Raw genomic sequence first — 20547 nt, 5'->3', positions numbered from 1 at the left:
GTTAAAACGAATTTGCCTTCATGTTTCTATGTACACATGCCATATATAATTGTGGTTTCAATCTATAATCCCATATTTACTTGAAAGAATGAAACCACTTTTATTTGTTTTGAATAGAACTAATAAAATCCATGTGTATTCCCAAAAATTCCAGATTGCTGCAGCTTGTCTAGACACTACAACAGAGTAGAGAGCCCTTCATGGGTCTAATTGGGAATCCAGACCAGGAGACTAGTTTCCTCAATCCATAGCCCACATATTTACATACAGCTAACTTTATAAGCAACCTGATTGGCTACCCACTGTCCAACATAAATTTCTTAAATACAGAAGTACCAGCATCCAAAGAGTGGTGATAGTGGGAAGTATATTATGAGACCAATGACCAGACTTGTAACCAGCAACCATACCCACCAAATACCTGCAAATTTGGTGATCACAAAGTAGTCCTTGAAGCCAATAGAAGCAATGCACCTTACTAGATTACTAGAGATAATGGTGGCTAATAGTCCAAGCATCAGTACCAAGTCTGGGCACAAAGTCTCCCATTATAACCCACAGAGTATCTGGAAGGGTCTCCAGAATACTAAATATAAGGGTAAAGCTATAACATTCATCTCACATTGTTCCTTTAAATTTAGCACAGCAGCAATAGTTGAATATATACATAATAGAATTTGTTTATTTTTAATTCAGAGGATGCCAAAGGGGCATTAACCAACAGGGATAAAAACATAGACATAGACTTAAAACATAGATACGTTCAGCAGCTATTTTTTAACAACTTCAGCCATTATCACCATCATAGGCAATTATCCCTTCCTTTGCTGATGCTTAAATCTCCTTTATTCACTTGCAGAATGGATTACCACTGCCAGTTCCATCAATCTGAAAATCAGGAATTGCCTTGAGAAATCCCTTTAATATTCTTAAATGTAACTCTAAATTATTAATAATATCTACTTCTAGGTATCTTGTTGTAGAGGGGTTGTTCACCTTTAAATTAACTTTTAGTATGATGTAGAGCAGGAATGTGCATACTTTACTACTGTGAGGTCTACTTTTAGTGATGTTGTCCCATTATGATCTACATGCATAATATCACTGTTAGCATTCTGTTCAATGGAAAATATTAATTAAATATTATATTGATTTATAAGAGAATTTATAATTTATATATAGCTATATTTAAAAAAAAAATATTATGTAACCTTAACAGAATAAATATCTAAATGAAAAGACGAAAACAGGAGGGTGATTAAGTCAAGCTGTTTGTTGACAATGTCTTGAGATCTACTGATCACCAACTAAAGGTCTACTGGTAGATCCCAATCTACCTTTTGGGCACCCCTTATGCAGAGAGTGATATTCTGAAACAATTTGCAGCTGGTTTTCATTTTTTATTATTTGTGGTTTTTGAGTTATTTAGCTTTTTATTCAGCAGCTCTCCAGTTTGCAGTTTCAGTAATCCAGATGACAGGGTCCAAATTACCCTAGCAATCATGCTTTGATATGATTAAGAGACTGGAATATGAATAAGAGAGGGCATGAATAGAAAGATGAGTAAGAAAAAGTAGCAATAACTATAAATTTGTAGTTTAAGGGCTAGTCCACACGAGGAGATTCGGGGAGATTTTGTTGCCTGGCGACTAATCGCCTCATCTTTTGCACGACTATCTCCCCGAACTGCCTCAGCGTTTTTCCCCATAGGCTAGAATGAAAAGTCGCCTGCGCTAATGCACACGCAGCGATGCGTTTTCTATAGTCGCCCGAAGTTGCCTTGTGTGGCAAACACCTTACAGAGTGTTTGCTTTTTAGATGGGGTCAGTGACCCCCCCACTGAAATAGATCAAAGAGTCAGAAAAAGAAGAAGGCAAATAATTCAAAAACAATAGAAAGGAAAAAATGAAAGCCAGTTGAAAAGCTGCTTAGAATTAGCCCTTCTATAACATATTAAAAGTTAACTTAAATGGATACTGTCGCGGGAAAACATATTTTTTTCAAAACACAGCAGTTAATAGGGCTGCTCCAGCAGAATTCTGCGCTGAAATCCTTTTATTAAAGGCACAAACAGATTATTTTATATTTAATTTTGAATTTGACATGCCTTCTCAAAGCTTAGAATTGGGCACAATGTACTGAGATGGCTGCCTCCACACCCATATTACAGCTAACATTTGTTGGTTCAAGAATAACATTTTTAATAGTAGAGTGAATTATTTGCAATGTAGACAGTGTGATTTAGAAATAAAAAGTAAGCCATAAAAATCACGACAGAATCCCTTTAAAGGTGAACCACCCTTTTATGTTTATTGCCCTTTTCTAAACCTTTTTATGTTTTATTATACTGGCATCCAAATGTGAACCCCATAGTCAAGGTTGTATACAGTGAATATATGTAAAAATATTGATTTATTTAAAGTCAAATGTAAACATTGAATGTACAACTGTGCATAATTGTATTCTAAGCACTGTTATTGTCCTATACAGAAACTTGCAATAAGTGGTTGAAATGTTAGCCATACTCTATTCACTAATAAAAAATGAAACAGAATGTGCTAAGCATTCAGGTGTTCAATGCACTTGCATGGTTTTTTCTATATCTACATCCGAGCTCAGGCACCATGAGACTATTTTAACCCTTGCAGCAGCATTTTTGATTGGATTTACATTCTCCCAAGAATGTCTCACTGTGTATTCGTATACTGACAATAAAGATTACTTTGACTTTTAAATTACTTTCCCCTCCATATAGATGGACTCTCCCTGTTAGTGATGCTTTTGGGTGCACACTAGCAGATGTAGGAAGCTGGAAAACATCTGTCAAAACTATCACAGAAACAAATTGTCTTTCCTGCAGTTTAGCAACAACAGCTGGGTGGGTCTGATACAGTCACAGAGGGGTGGGGGGTGGGGGAAATAAGTGATTATGAGCTGATTTTTTTATGGGGTTTAAGAGCAACTGACGTATCAGTTTGCCACCATGGGATTTCATCAGATTTTTTGCATTAAAGGGCAACTCACGTACGTACCAAACTACAGAACTCTAAATTAAATGGCTTTTATACTGCAATTAAAACCAGCAGACAAGGCTGAAATGGTAGCAGAGTAGCATGTGAAACTTCATATAGTGGAACCCTTATATATTGATTCATACATGTTAATGCCCAATAGTACCCCTATACACACTACTTTGTAGTTAGATTTCATTCTAGCTCTAAAATCATAAGGTGCCCATAAATTGGCAGATATCAGGTGCTGATTAGGACATACTTGAACAAATCAGCAGCCCGTTGTCTTTGGACTCTCTATGCTCCAATACAGGGATGTACAATTTCTCTTGACCGCCAGTTAGTGTGCACCCAATTATATAAATATATAAGATTTACGTAAATATCCCAGCAAGTTTCCAATCCCATCCCTTAGTTTAGACGTATTCCAAGTTAAAAACACCCTGTCCTTGGATGCAGCAAATCTCCTGATGAAGGGTTGTTCCCCTAAAAACTTGAATTACACCTCGATATATATATGGTAGGGCCAAGACTGCTTTGAGGACAGTCCACAGGAGGGACCCCATGAGGGAAAATAAACATAATGAGAATTGTTTTTTAAGTATATACATCTGGGTTGTTCGACCTTGAGCCCTTCAAGCTGCTGTTGGAGTATAACTTGCAGAACCTGCCTACAATCAAAATGTGTGTTTGGATCTGGGAGATGTAGTTCAACAGTGAAAGGGTCATCATTTGGACATCCCTGATTCACATCATTTTATTCTCTTCAAAAAAGGGAATGCAGTGTTTCTGCCTCCCAGAACCCTTTTCTTCTCAAACACCTTACATGCTTTTTCATTCTATTACAGACCAGTACGTTGACCCCTAGCAACCAATCAGAAACCAGCACAGATCAATTTAATGCAGTTGCACTAGTAAAAGACCATATCTGATTGGTTAATGTGGATTACTGCACCGGCCCAAACTTCACCTATTACACTAGCTTTTATATCACCACCATAATAAAATGCTGAATACCTAACCACAATTCCCTACAACTTGCATGGCTTTATACATCCCAATGTAGGACAGCACTATTTCTCTGTAAAATGCCCCACATTATATTAAATGTGCACAACGTGGTGCTGTACATACCCCAAACTGGCCTTGTGAGTGTGAATTCTGCAGAGTACCAGTGGTAGAAGGGAAGTAGGAACCCACAACATCTGTTTAGCCCGACTCACGCGGTGTGCTTAAGATCGTGTATTTTGTGCCTCTGGAGAGGGAGGAGAAACACAAACGTCTCGCTATGAGCACACAAGTCTCCCTCCCTTCTTCTTTCCCCAAACTCAATCCAGATTCTCCCCCCCCCACCACTGCCCAGACAGCCCCCTCTCTTCAGCTAAAATTCAGCAGTTAAATCACTTTTTTTCCCAACAATATGGGAATAAAACATATATACGTGCAGATGTTTAAATCTAATATACTCTTTCCAAAAATAATTTTATTGTAAGATATAAAACTGGGATATTTGGAGGCTGTTCACCAGCAGATTCTGGAATAAAGAGGCAGGGGGAATAATAATGTAGGAACTTACATTCTCTGGTATTTATTGCTCACTCTTACTGTTAGTTGCTCAGCTTCCATCCCCTTCCATGATATTTTTAGATTTCACCTACTAATGCTGATTTTATCCCTGTTGTATCCATACTAATATACAAGTACAGGTATACAGGTACAGGATCTATTATCCAGAATGCTTGGGACCTTGGGTTTTTGGATCACCATACATTATGTCGGCTAAAAACTATTAAACGTTTAATAAACCCAATAGGCTTGTATTGCCACCAATATGGATTCATGTAGCTTAGTTACCATCAAGTACAGGCTTCTCTTTTATCACTACAGGTGTTGGATCTGTTATCCAGAAACCCATTATCAAGCCTTTAAAGGAGAACCAAACCCTAAAAATGATTATGGCTACAAATGCCATATTTTATATACTGAACTTATTGCACCAGCCTAAAGTTTCAGCTTCTCAATTTCAGCAATGATCCAGGACTTCAAACTTGTCACAGGGGGTCACCATCTTGGAAAGTGTCTGTGACAGCTCAGTTGTCTCTGAGCAGCTGTTGAGAAGCTAATCTTAGGGGTCGTCGCAAATTATCAAGCAGAAAATGAGGTTGTCCTGTAATATAAGCTGATGCTACAGGGCTGATTATTAAACTCTGACGCTAATTGCACTGGTTTCTGTGCTGCCATGTAGTAATTATACATTTCTATTCTATGTGTACTGTATATTGTGAGTGGGTCCCACGCTCAGTAAGTGACAGCAGCACAGAGCATGTGCAGTGAATCAGCAGAAAAGAAGATGGGGAGCTACTGGGGCATCTTTGGAGACACAGATCTTCCCTGCTAAAGGGCAGTGGTTGTTTTGGGTCCAAAACATCATGTACAACATTTCTAGCTACTTCTTTAGTTAAGCTTTAGTTCTCCTTTGACTTCTGAGTGCTGGAAATAACAGCTAGTGCAGTAATAGCCAGTAGATATTCATGATATAGAGGGAGCAGCAAAGGGTAAGAAAACAAAGGGTGTCAGTGGGGATCAGCAGGGCAAGGTCTAGTAGAGATCAATTCAGCAAAGGTTTTTGCAAAACAAGTAACCTAACACCCTCTGAATAATAACGTTATTTCCTTCCCGTGGGATCAAGCTAAACAAAGCTAGTGCTGTAGAAAGGTTGCTGGGAGTTATTATCATCAAATAATTGTGCTGGAGGACGGTGCACTTTGTATTTTTTACTTTTTTTTTTTATTGTTGAACAAAATCAAACTTTGTGCTACAATTCTTACAGACTCATTTATTAAATCAGTGTAAAATGTCACCATGTTTTTCATTTTTGTTTTGTTTTTTTTACTAGCAATGCACCAAACTGCCCCTAGACTAATTGCACATGCGGCAAAATTTGCACAAGATGCAACTTGTTCCTGATATTGTCATTCCTTGTGCACCACTTGTGCCTGCTTCATTCCTAACATTATTCAGCAAATTAGACTCATTCGATTTAATAACTTGAGGTAAGACCAATCTAAACTAATGTTACTGCTGTCTCTCCCTGGCTATAGGGCTGTTCACATGACCTGTCACATCTTACTTTCTTCCATATTTTCCTGTTTCTGTAGGATTAGCACTTAGGGGGTTACCGTATGTTATATAGGACACTAAATTTGCCCAGAACCTGTAACCCACAGCAAACACTCAGCAGGCAGCATTTAATGGTCATTTGCTTAAAAGCAAACATCTTATTGGATGTTATGGGCTCCTGGGCAAACGTAGTGCCTTTTATTACTACAAGGAAACTTCGGGCGACTTTGGAAATTGAAGCGACGCGAGTGCATTAGCGCAGGAGATTCTTCATTTTAGCAGGAGAAAGGCAGACCTTCCACAGTTCGGGGAGATTGTCACCCTGCAGAAGAGGTGATTAGTCGCCAGGCGACTAAATCTCCCTGAATATGCCCGTCTGCCCCAACACTTACAAAACAGGCCTCTTGAATCTGTCTGGATTTCGACATTACCTCTAGACACATATGGCATACCCCAAGCTTGTGACATTGGAGTTGAATTACAGAATCATAGTTATCTATGCAGTTTTCTGCATGAACAATATGCATGTTGCCATTATTTACAATCCTGTTGATTCTGCACTTTTTTGGTTAGTACATAGCCGCAATGCCACACACTTCTATTACTGCAGTGTATATAGAAAATATAAATTTTCTATATATCAGTATACAATGAAAAGATGTGACAGTCTAGCTTTTAAAAAAGGAATCAGGCTTTGCCCCTATACGGTTGATATGGAGAAGACTCTGGCCTATGGCAGGTTGCTGGTTCCCTGGTACCTCCTGCCTGGTCTCACAGTGTGTGGTCTCCCCATCTATTTACATAGTACTGCATTAACCCCACCATCCCCTCCTTCCCCTTGCTCCTGTTATACAATATATCTGCTCACTACAGGGGTGATACACTAACTGCTGAGAGAACACATCGGTTCTCCAGTTACAATGTTATTCTTCAGCACAGGATCTAAAAGACATACTTCATAGCATGACACGGAGGCCAGGGAATTAGGAGATAAATCCAGATCAACGCCCTGCTTTGTTATGTAAGGTTTAGCCCCAGTATTATCTCATCACTTGTGCATTTCTCATTTTGCTAAATCCTCTCTCTCTCTGTAAGTCGAGCCAGCCCCAAGGCTCCTCCTATTATTTCATACATGAAACGAAATGATAGCTTGAAGCGCATAAGTAAACTGTGTGATTGCTTAGGGTCCCAATCCCCTTGGAGTCCCCATGGGTTTCCTTCTTTTTCATGTTTATTTTTTCACATAATTCACATTATTCCTTATCAGCGGCATAGGAAGACTGGCTGCCTGGCTCAGTTTCTTTCACTCTGTGTTCTGTATTTGCAAAAATACTTGATGGATCCTTAGGGGCACATTAATAAATATGTGTAAAAGGTGCTGTAAAATAAATGGTGCTTTTTTAAAGTTTAATTGCCATCTTGCATCACAGTCTCAGAATCAGAAATACCTTCCATTCAGTGGCCTACTGGGTAACATGGGATGCACCAGAGAACTGGCAGTGCCTGCAGAGGCTCATGGGGTATTACGTAGTTTTTTAACTATAAAGGGCTTCAACAGACCTGTCGCCAGTGGGCCAGTCCCAACTATAGTATGTCCCATGCAATTTTTGGTCAGTGCTCTCATTTGCAGTGGTTTTGGGTCACAAAGTAAAATCAGACTCCCTTGAAAATTAAGGGTACTTGGGAACTATACCATTTACCTTATGGGGAATGAAAGTATATTCCCTCTAAATACATTTATATAGAACAAGTGGATACTGCATGGATTTTCCCAGCAGTTGAAATATAGCCAGTAATAGACTTCGGGGGGACGGGACTGGGGGCTCTGCTGCAGCAACTGGTACTGACACATTATAGAGTACAGTCACAGCTCAAGTAAAAGCTGTCCGGCAGTCATTGATTCGATGTTTCTAACTAACAAGTGGTCTCTTCTCCTGCTTGTGCCCAGTAGTAACATATGAGAAAGTTATGTATTCTAGAGCATGGATATACAGCCTGCCTTTATCAGGTCAAATCACTGTCCTGATCACTAGAATTTGGCTATGTAGGACATCAAAGGTGATGTGGGGGGGGGTTACCAAGGCTTCCTATAGTCGTTTCCTCATTGTCAAGGCTTCCTATAATCATTTCCTCATTATTACACTTTTCGTGTAACACTTTTGATGATCACTTAACAGTATCTAACATCATTTTAGCAACTCCCCGTTGTTCATATTACTATTATGCTCTATTTATGTAGCACTTTACAGAGATTTGTATCCTTCTGTTCAGTCCCTGCCCCAGTGGAGCTCACAATCTTTGGTTCCCATCACCTTTAAACTTGGGTTAATATAATTAGGAGCCAAGTAACCATTATATGGTTTGCAGTGCAAATCTGATGAATCTCCATATTAACAATACCTTGCAGAATTAGATATTTAATTTGTACCCCAGTCGCTTAAAAGGGCATTCTAACTCTAGAACAAATCTGGAAAGTGAATTACTATGTTATTGCGAGAGTTACATTTCCCCCTAGTGCAATTTACTGTAATTGCACCATCTAAATCTTTATGGGGAGAAACAGAAAATGATGAGCTCACCAAATTTTGGAAGAAAACAGGTTTTTAGGTTACAAAAAAGCCCTGGCCCTCCCCTACAATCATGGAAACACCTACACCTCCCACCAGGGCCTGGACAAGTGATGGGGGGCTAAGCCTGAAGGACAGTTGGGGGCAGGTCTGGACTGGGAGTCAAAATAGGCCCTGACATCCCAAGTACACAGAGGCCCAAACAGTCCCCAGCCAGCCCACTAAATATGTGTCTATGTAACCTTACAAGCAGCCCCTCTGGCATTTGCCAGAAGCCACAGATTGTCAGTCTGGGCCTGGTTGGGGGAGATGTAGGAAGGAATTGTTATTTTTCTCCTGGATTCACCTGGAAGCCCAGCTTGAAGGTCTGTTAAGTTGAGATTTTTTTTAAACATGTATTCTTCTAGACCAGAGGCACCCAGTTTTATCAAAATCCAGATGAGTCTCTTAGCCACACTCCCATACTACCCAAACCATGCCATCCCACAGACCCTCCCCAATCCCACCCAGGTCACACTCCCAACCTCACTCCCTGATCTGCCTGTTTTGGAGTATTTAGGGTACATTTCAATGGTGAGGGAAGTAAATCTAGGGTGAAAATTCTGAAAGTGAGTGTCTGGGCTGTAAATGCAGGTGACACAGTGAGAGGGGGCGAATTAGGGCGAATTTGTGTTGAGAGTTGACATGTCTGCTAGACATTGTAACTATGGCTGACTCACAATGTTTTCCTGTATATGTAACCTTTTTATGAGCAAAGGGAGTTCCCCTGACCTACTGTAGACAGTCAGGTTTTATATAAAAATAAATCTGCTCTCTTTAATCAACCAGTCCAGTAACTTCTACTAAGGTGTCCAGAAGCATTCACCCTCATCCACAGAGTAAAGTCCAAAAGACCTATGGGGCCCTTCTATTTTGAAGGGAATACCCATAATATTCTTGGGATAATTGTGACATCCCTTACAGTGCACAGGTTACTTTGCAGTGAATTTCCCATAGTAGAGGAGGTTTAACACTGTACATCCCCCACATCGCTGAGAGCTGACAGGCATGTTAATGTAATCCTGGCCAAAAAGATCCCATTGCTTAGAAAAAAAGCCAGGGATTTTATATTTATTTATAGAAACTGAAGAATCTGTCACTAAATATTTGTGCACTCCTATAAATAAATCATAGTAATTATTCCAAACTAGGAAGCTGAAGAAATAAACTTCGGCAGTAAGAACACAGTCAGTTAGAATAAGGCGATGGGCTCACTAACTCAGAGTGTGAGTGAAAAGCCATCACTCATTCCTTTCTAGGCTGGACCTGAAGATTGAAGCGCTGGGTGTTTCATGTCGCAGAACTGACCCTTTCACTGCTGATGGTTTGTCAAGTGTCAAACTCACTCAGTCATAAACGTGAAACTGGCTTATAAACATTAGGAGAATGAGGCTTATACTAAGTTGCATTTATCTTACCATTGAATTCTAAAAAAGCCCACTCAGGTTTTGTCCACTTATTTAAATGTTATTTGCTTTTTTTGCTTATCCCTCATGATGTAATATAACACATGCATGGTATCTGTTATCCAGAAACCCGTTATCTGAAAAGCTCTGAATTATGGAAAAGCCGTCTCTTCCAAATTAAAAAAAAAAAAAAAAGAGTTCCTTTTTCTCTGTAATAATAAAACATAACCTTGTACTTGATCCCAACTAAGATATACTGTAAGCAATCCTTATTTTAAGCAAAACAGGCATATTGAGTTTATTTAATGTTTACATGATTTTTTAGTAGATTATAGTATGAAGATGAAGATCCAAATTACAGAAAGATCCATTATCCGGAAGAATTCCAGGTCATGAGCAGTCTGAAGAACAGATCCTATACCATACATGTTTATGCAACCCAGACAAGAAAAAAAGTCATAGCAATATTTCTAAATTTCCAAGTTATTATTATTATCATTGTTTGGTTTGTGCTGTAGGTATAAATTGTACCCTCTTCCAGCTCCTGCAGTCTGGGAGACCGGAGTTTTTTCCCTTTAAAAGGGGCCTCCCAGTCAGATATTTCCTGCATCGTGTGCCCCCCCCCCCGCCCCACACCCCTGTGTTATGGTACTGCAATGGCCACTGGTGGAACAGAACAGTATTGCTGAGTATAGTGCAATGCTACACCCAAAAACACTGTTTTTCTGCTGTTTATTTTAATCCTCCATTAGCTGCAAAAGCTCATCTGGAAACAGCTTATGATGGGCTATTTTTCACCTGGGTCAAAAAGAAGTTAGATAAAAAGGGTTGAGCTTGATGGATTTGGTCTGTTTTTCAGTCTTATCCACTATGACAGTGTGAAGACCATTGATATTATTGTCTTAGATTGTAGGCAGTCAAGCAGCAGGGTAGCTGCAAGTTTAAACCTAGCCACTGCATTGACAGAAAGAAAAAATAAAGCACAATTATTGAAATAAAGTTTTACCTGTGCCTTGGCTTAATCCAAGCTGTTCCTGATGCTCAGACAGAGGCTAAATATACAGTGAAAGGGGATAATGCGGTGACAGGGACTGGTTATTAGCCCTTACTGTCTAATAGAGTTCTGCCTAGACCCACAATGCGCTTTTTATCAACTTCACATGTCTGGTAGAACCAATACATTCTGTGTCTTGTGCTCTAGGCGTTGGGCCAGAAAATCTAGAAGAGCTGAAAGGGGAGTGGTGCTGCTTTACATAAATAGAGTTTCATGCTAGTAACAGAAAATGGGACCCCTTCCTCTCCTTATGACCACTCAGCTTCAGAGAGGAGTTGGCCTGGGTTGAGAGGTAAGAGATGATAAAGAACAGTGAAAAAGGTATGTACTAATTATGAAATTATCACACAGTTGAATGGGAAATGTTTGGTTTTATATGATTTAGCTGGATCTGACTTTTAACCCTTTAAAGGGTGCTGAAGCCCCAAATAATTTGCAGTCTCAGTCGTGTGCCTGGAGCAGTGACATAGTATTAGTAATAGTCAGCAGACTTTGTAAAATGCAAAGAATATAAAATTGTATTTATAGTGCACTGTTGATCCCTGGGTTGGTCTGATCAGAGGTTGGTTGGCAGCTGCAGGTGCAATGCTGAAAGCAAGCCTTTAGCTCTCTCTGGCAAAGTTTACCAGCATCCCTCTCTCACCACCTTTCAATATATGATTTGATCTAGCCCCTGGCTTATACTATGTAGAGAATAATGAACCCCCTATTGCAAAATATTAGGATTTTACAATTCCCAAAGGAAGAGTATGACAGAGTTTCCAGAAATCCAATTACTTTACTACTTAGAACATGTCTGTAAGTATATTTAGTAGTGTAGTAGTGCTACTATAAAGGCAGCTTTGTATATTTTTATAGATTTTTACAGTGCACTATTAGAACAAACAGGTTGGCAAATGCAGCAATACATCAAATTGTTTGCACAAGGAAGGAGGTCCATGCTCCATAGCTTACAACAGGTCTGTAACTAGAAGTAGGCAACAGAGGCACATGCCTTGGGTGCAGCACATGGGGGGGGGGGTGCCTAAGTGGGGGCGGGTATCCATCAGCTGGAGAGGAAGAGAACTGTGCAAACTACAGTATCATGGGGGAGCTTTGAGTGGGCAGGGTGGGGTGAGGCAGGATGCCAGGCCAAGCAGCGTTGCCTTAAATGCCAATACTTTTTGAACCAGATCTGGCTTACAATTTAAATGGTTACTTAGGGGCTCTTCTTTTATAAAGTACAATATCGCGCTATTACCATAACTTTTCTGGATGATTTCTGAATGCTGCACAGTTAGGGTTGCCACCTTTTCTGGAAAAAAATACCGGCCTTCCTATATATTTACCTTTTTTCCTTATTAATAACATTGGGATCAGCCATCATTTTTACCGGCCAGGGCAGTAAAATACCGGCCAGGTGGCAACCCTATGCACAGTACTCTTAACTTAACTGCAGTCTGAATGAGGCCACAATTCACAAATTTACATACATCTGTGAGACTAAAATGCCCCTTGAGCACCAGGAGAAAAGTAGTGATATCTGCAAGTGCTATCTGAAGCACAGGCATGTCAATAAGAATTCAATAAGAATTTAGAGCTGGGGTGGGCCACCTGCTGTCCGTCTAGTGGGAAAGCTGAAAGTAGTAGTGGATGTACTATGGAGTGTTTGTGTATTGGTCTCTCAGGCACTAAAAGCCACAGAGCTGCGCCCACCAGAAGGCAAAAGGACAGTGGTCAGCTAATTGAAATGATGATAAAAATGCCAGTATTGAATCATAACCCAGTGATCACTTGCAGCTACAGATAGATTTCACATGCACAAATCGCATCATTCCTGTACAAATCTTGGCCGCTGCATAAACAATTAGCAGTCAGGGTTAGACCCTGAGGTGGAGCTGGATTGTGGCTGTGGAGGGGGCCGGGGGGGGGGGGCTCCAGCTCTGTTAGCATTGATCCAAAACAGCATGTTATTGTTTGTATACCTATTGAAACTGTCTATGGTCAGGGTTGGACTGGGTCAGCGGAACACAGGGATAAAACCTGGTGGGCACTTGCCCCCCATGGGCCCAATCAACCCAGACCCGCTCCCCTGCCTTTTCACAGGTTCAGATGAGAAAGGAGGGAAAGGTAGGCAATACAGCACGGGAGGCAGATGCCAGGAGGGGGGGGGGGGTCCTGAGGTTGCAGCCATGGTGGGCCCTGGGCACCCAAGTAAAATGGTTGCCATGGTGTTAGATGCCCCAGTTCATTAGCTCATTCAGTATGTTGGTCAGTGCATTGGCAGATGAGGGAACGTAGAGGAACCCAGTGATTGACTGGGATGCCAGAGGGCACCAGAAATCCTTTGTCAACTGGCCCAATCTCTTTTTCCTTCTGTAAGGAAAATAGGAGAGCCCACCGACTTAGCGACAGGCATGTATGCATTTTATACCCATTGTATGTGTGTAAGTGTTAGAGGTGTGATTGTATTTCAATTATTAGTGTATTGCCAGCCTGGGACCCCCCCTGTTGCACAAGACATCATGTTATTTCAGTCTACATAATATGAACTGAAGACACAGTTTAGCTAACAGAAAGAAGAGGGAGTACATAACCATTAACAGTGTGGGAACATGAGTGAGACTGAAGTACAGTATGTATTGCATGAATCCCACAAATAGTGACTGCTGGACAGTTATTGGGCTTATCTGTGGGATTTTCTCTCCAGGGACACATTTTCTGGCTTCTTTTCAAGGCTCTGATATTTCCCAGGCTTAGAAATGTTGAAGAAGTGTCCCCTGGGTATTGAGCAGATACTGCACAGCCATACTCTATGAGGAATATGTGGAACCTTGGATGAGAAGGCACGGAGCAGTAGAACTTTATATATTTGCATCAGAAACAGAAATGTGTTTGCAATTACGGGGTTGAGGGATATATGGAACATACATACTTTATTAGGGATAAATGATAAGTAGATGGCATATTAGGTGGCACTGACATGGGTTTACAAGGTGCTACAAAAGAAGAGCTAGAGAATGTAGAGTAGTAAAGGTATAAACTCATAGTCTAGTATAGTTGCAAACCATGATAGGGTATTGTAACAAGGGTCACAAAGTTTACGCCAGTTCTAGTAAGCTATAGCACCTTATCAGGTTGTGCCATTAACTGGCCACTTACTTGAAAGCAAGCATGCCATTTATTGCTATGGGTTACGAGGCCCGGATTTGTGGTGAGGCCACAAAGGCCTGGGCCTAGGGTGACAAAATTTTAGGGGCACCCTGTCGCATCCTGAGGACCTGGTAATAGTACTTTTATGGCATGAACCCCTCTAACAAATGTATTGAAATATGTATTCCCTAAGGAAGGGTTGTCAAATTGACATAATGCAGGAGTATATTCCCAGCAGTATCACTCATGCAGACTGTAATGCCATAGACATTGCCAGGTAAATTCTGTACTCTATGTCCCAAGAGAGACCATAAGTAGGCTCTGTGCCTACTTAGAATATTAAGGGTTGAACAAGCATTGCACATACAGGATTGGGTACAGAGGGTGATTGTTAATTGTATATTCTCTACTTGGAGTAAAGCTGGCCATAGATGTTGAGATTTTTTAAAAGATCAGATCCTGATCGTGAGACCACGATCTTCTCAGAACGATTGTACGAATTTACCATCAACTAAAAAGACCAATTTACCAGGAAAACAAAGGGGAGCTGCCTGCTTGGCCCTGCAAACATAGATAGATTGCACTGGGGCCAACAAAGATTTTTTGACCTGGCCGATCAATTTCCCGACAGATGTCGGCCGAAAAATCGTAAGATGTACGATCGTTCGAATACCACTAACCCCATGATAATTTCGAAGGATTGGTCGGGCATAAATTTGAGGGAGGAGGGGGTTATTCTTCCACTGTATAGAGCACTGGTAAGGCCCATCTAGAATGTGCTGTTCGGTTTTGGTCTCCAACATGCAAATGGGACATTATTGAATTAGAGTGGGTACAGAGAAGGGCAACTAAGCTGGTAAAAGGTATGGAAAAATTGGAGAGGCTTCAACTGGGGTTTTTTTTTTTGCCTTCCTCTGGATCAAGTGGCAGTTTATATATATATATTTATATATATTTATATATATATATATATATATATATATATATATATATATATATATATATATATATATATATATAGTACTGTATATAGACTTAAAAGGTTGAACTTGATGAACGTGTGTCTTTTTTTAACCTAACGTACTATGTTGTATAGCACTCTTTTCACTTACTGCCCTGACTTGATGTCTCCTTACAACTCAGAAAAACTTTATTTTACATCTACATAAACACTTTCCATTTTTTATTAGTTATACACAGCCCAACTGTCTCACTGCTTTACATTAGTATAGAAAAAAACTCTAAAAACTGTTATGATTTTATATGTGATTACATATGTAATATGTGGGTTCATTATTAAATTACCAAATATGATATAATGTGATAATAGTATAATCATAATTAATAACTTATTCTTACAGCCAATCACAGAAGAGCTCTTCCCAAACCCACAGGAAGGGGCATTTTCAAAAATGACAGATGACCCTTGTAGTAGGTGGTAGGAGGCCACTTGTATAGGGAGAAGGGGCAACAATAAATATAATTTGACCATCCCTGATATCCTTGTGCCCTACATGGATGTTATGCCTTTATGGTGAATGCTTCTGTAAGCAAGGCCCTCTAATGTGTTTATTGTCATGTAGCCATTGCATAAATGATAATACATCTCCGCATGCCATTGTTATTTTGTGTGTGTGTATTCTCCCAGTAGGGTTAAATATCTCTCTTGTTGTGTTATTATTGGGTTTATCTCAGGAAAGAAACCTCAGGGCAGTTCTTACCATGATATCAGAACTTGAGTTCCTGTGGGTGTCGCTTCCCCTCTATCTTAACCCTCTCAGTATTTCTCTTCTCTTTCTATGCTCTTGAATCTGATCCCCTATTCCACTCTTGAGATAGTCTGTGGATTTTAGCTTTTTCTTCCACACCCAAGTCATCCCCTACTCCAAAAGAAGTGAACATAGAGGCAGGGAACTGTTCCAGCGGTTGTGTACATGGGATAGGCTGATAGGCCCGTTACTGTCCTATGGGGTTCTCTGGAATTTGGCCTTAAAAAACATTCTTTCAAAATCTTAGCTGATGTGTCTTCTTATAAGAAATATAACACAAACACACACCCACTCGCAATGTCTTACACCTGCTGATGCACAAAAATCCTAAAGTGTCAGCATACATTGCAATGCAAATACACAGTTGCTTCTAAACGGGGAGTGGGAGCAGCACAATGGGGGCCTGACACATAGTAAATATAAGTGTTTTAATTGGGTTCAGAGATATAGATAACTAACATAACATCTGTGTCTATGCAGTTATAACACTTCCTCACATACCCCTGGTGCACTGATGTTACTACTGACATCTAAGTCATATATATTTTATAAGGATATTTATACACTGGTTATATCCATGATATTGTGTGTATAGATTCTTGCAAATAATTCACTGGCAGCTGGTATACAAACATTGAGGCGAGAGTTCCTGTTAGATTTCATGTAACTAAAGCTGGCCATAGATGCAAAGGTCCGATCGTACGAATCAAGGTTTCGTATGATTTTCAGACAGTGTGTGGAGAGTCCCGACATTTTTCGTCCGGCGGAGATCAGTCGTTTAGTCAGGTTAAAAGATTTCTGTTGGCTGCCGATAATACCTCTGCATGTATAGCTGATCACATGATTTTCAGTGTGAGACTGTCACTAGCTTTGGTCGGACATAACTTTCATACAATTGCTGTCAGGGGCAGAACATCGGCTGATCTGTTCTTTTCTACTTTATTTGAGCTGAAAGTTTAATCGCAGGTCGGGAGATGGGGAAGTCCGATCGTTCCAGGATTTGAACGATCGGATCTTTGCATCTATGGCCAGCTTAAGGTGTTGTTTGCAACTCAATCACAAATGACAAACCTTGGATAAAAAAGTGTGAGCACATAGTATAGCCTAAATATACTAGAATACAAAGCATATTTTTTTTCCAGTAGTAACAAGTGTGTAACGTTTAGAAAAAGGGTCCTACCGACTCACCTAGAACAATGTTGCCATGCTGGGTTGTCAGTCCTCGTTGGCGGGCCTTACAGATAGTCATGTAGGTGGCTGCAGTTCGGTGCTGGAGTGTTGCGGTACGTCTGTGCAGAACAAGTAGCTCCTCTTCCAGCTCATCATAGAGTGACAGTGAGAGACGGCATAGATCAGAAAGCTGGAGGAGAAGGGTTACTAAGCAGCGCAGGCAAGCATCTGTAAAATTCTGGACCTGTACAGATGAAGCATCTCTGGGTTTACTTAGTTCAGATGTTTTAATCTGACCTTGGGTGCCTGTCTCTGTTTTTGGATAGGGAATAACACAACCAGGTTGCGCATGGATAGCCCCAATCTGTTCTGGAAGAGTTTCTTGACTCTCATGGTCAGTCCTCTGTTTGTCTCCATGATATCCCCAAGCTCCTTCATTCTGAGAAGTTAAGCATTGGGATGTGCCAACACACCATGAACTGTGATCTCTTCTTCCCCAGGAAGACTGGGGTCTAAGTGTCCTCTTGTGAAAAGGCATAAAGACCAGCTTGGGGATGGATCAGTGCAAGTGCTTTACTATGGACATTGCTCATATACATATAAATCCACCTCCTGAATTTGGTTGGATAAATTGAGGGGATATTTGCCCTTTAAGGAGTTCCAACCATAGAACAAACCACCTTCAAGTCAATAGACAACACTCCCAAGATGCAAAGGGTTTAACACAATCCACTATTTGCTGTAGTAGTATAAAACAGAATTCACTGCGATGCATGTAAAGTAGTTTGGTTCCTTAATGAAATCCAGTTTTGCAGGTAAATATGTTGATGTGCCAAAGCCCACCATAGACCCCAGTGCAGAGTGCTGGATGTAACCGTCAGTCAGGAAAGACCCATTCAGGATAACGAGGGTGACATACTAAACATCCCACAAGTAATTCACCATCCCAGGCAGTGCTTTTAACATCTGTCAGTGACAAAGCAACTGATAAAAATATTACACACTTCAAATGAAGACACCCCCTCTCTTTCCAGGGGTAGGGCCACGGGGAGGTGGGACTATTAAAATTGCAGGAATCAATTTGCAGTCCCAAAGGTCCGATCTCCACCCTCTCTCTAACCCTTTCACTACTCGAAGAATCTGGCTGTACAGGAAACTTGGAAACGCCTCAGTGTAAATGTATTCAGCACAGATTTTGGCATTCCATTTCCACAGTCATTCCAGGCTGAACAATTTGCCCCGGTATGGACTGCTGTAGTGTAGGTGTAACCACAAAAAAAACAGTTACAGTGGTGCATTCCATTAGATCATGTGACAGCTTTATTACGGTTATACTGCTAGCATATTCAGCCAAAGAGATCAACCACATCTGTCCCTGCCCCAGTGGAGCTTACAATCTAAAGACCCTATCCTATTCACACACAGGAGTCCAGTCCATCAGGAATCAATTAACCTGTCTGTATATTTTTTTTTGGAGTGTAGGAAGAAACCAGTGTTTTTCCAGAGAAAACCCACACAGATTGGGAAGAACAATGTGCAAATAGTACCCAGGCTGGAATGGAATTTAGGACCTCAATAATACAAGGCAGCAACTGTACAAAACTGGGGAAATTTAGGGGCAGATTTATTCAACTTCATTTATATCCCCATTTCCAAAAACCAACTTTTTGGCACTAAATTGTGTATTAGAATTATAATTTTAGTATTTAAGGGCAAAAAGCATGAAAAACTCACTACAAAGCTTTTCCATCTAAAAGCTGGTGAGGTCATGTAGAAAGAAGTCAAAGGGAATTATCTTTATCAAATTGTAACATCTGTATTTACTTTAAGGTTCTAATGATTTTTTAATCTTATAATCTCAAAGTTTTTTATGAAAACAAGGATTTCAAGGTTTTCTGTCACTTTCGTATTCATTCCGTGTTTTTTCATTTCAGCTTTTATTTTTTTAAAGGAGGCATTTGTGCTTTTTATAAATGAGTTTAGTATAGGTTGAAAAACCTTGAAAACTACGCAAAGTCACATTCTGATAAGAAATAGGTATTTTCATTCTTCTAAAGGTTAAAGGGACAGTGCACCTTTAAGTTAACTTACAGTAGTATGTTCTAGAATGGCAACTTTTCAACTGGCTTTTTTTTATATAGTTTTTGAATTATTTCCCTTCTGCCTTTGAAGCTTTCAAATGGGGGTCATTGATCCCATTTAAAGATACAAATGCTGTTGTAAGGCAACACATTATTATTGCTACCTTAGTCCTAATCTTTCCCTAGGGCCAAACGATTGGATTACAATAAAGGGAATAGGCACAGACAGAACTAGGACTGCATCAACTAGCAGGAGCGGTCCTCAACCGCAAGAAAAATAAGGGGAGGCCAGTCGGAACGCTCCTTACATCGGCAGATAAGATGCCAAATCTGTCTAAAGGACCAATATCGACACCTTTATTCAAATAAATCTGGTTTCTAGGGCAGTTTGGACTCTATCAACCACATGGGGGGTGCCAAAGTGTCCAGCACCTCCATGAATACAAAGCTTACCTTCCACCCCAGGCTGGTGTTGTTACTTACATGGAAGTGTGCTGGTGCAGTACCACTGCTTGAGCACCACATGAAAAATGTATGCTAATTGCCATGTCACCTTTAAATTTGTATTCTGGAGAGAAAGCCTTCAGTATACAAGTTATCCCACGATGTCCTCAAAAGCCTAGTTTTTTTTTGCTCAAGTAAACAGGGAAAACTACAGAATATTGAGGATACTGCCTACCAAAAACAACAAACAGTTGCAAAGCCAAGAATTAAGATGATGCCTTGTTTCCTGTACATTCTAGTACAGCCTTTCCAGTCCCACAGGAAGCAAAGGACACTTCATCCATTGTTTCCTTGTGCTATGGCCACTCATGGGAACCAATTGTTGTTCTTATGCAGCGCAACACATCAAAATAGCTCCCTTTACCCAGTAACTCCATTATGTTAAGCATTACACAAATCTGTAGGCTCTAATCATTTAGTGGCATATAGTAACATAGTAAAATTAGGTTGAAAAAGACACGTCCATCAAGTTCAACCTTTTTAACCTGCCTAACTGCCAGTTGATCCAGAGGAAGGCAGCAAACAATTCAGGCACCCTCAAATATTGCTATTTTACCTGACTGAAAAGTAATTAACCCACTGTATACTGTCTTTTTTACCCAAACAGAAGCGTGAATTATATGTTCTGTGGCATACAAATGGCTAAACTAATCAACTTATTTTACCAATAATAACCTTGTGGCATGTGAAACTT

General features: G+C 40.2%; 1 protein-coding gene across 1 annotated transcript in view; it reads right to left on the bottom strand.

Moving 5' to 3' along the window:
- nhsl2.L (NHS like 2 L homeolog) overlaps positions 1-20500 on the bottom strand; it is a 109898-nt gene extending 89398 nt beyond the window's left edge. Inside the window, exon 1 of the mRNA XM_041572570.1 lies at positions 17287-20500. Coding sequence (XP_041428504.1) covers positions 17287-17806 — 520 coding nt within the window. The 5' untranslated portion in view covers positions 17807-20500. The remainder of the gene's footprint in view (positions 1-17286) is intronic.
- Positions 20501-20547: the final 47 nt, after the last annotated feature.

This window comes from Xenopus laevis, chromosome 8L (genome assembly GCF_017654675.1).
Source record: "Xenopus laevis strain J_2021 chromosome 8L, Xenopus_laevis_v10.1, whole genome shotgun sequence".
NCBI lineage: Eukaryota > Metazoa > Chordata > Amphibia > Anura > Pipidae > Xenopus > Xenopus laevis.
The sequence above is the reverse complement of the archived record's forward strand: the minus strand, read 5'-3'. Positions and strand labels throughout refer to the sequence as shown.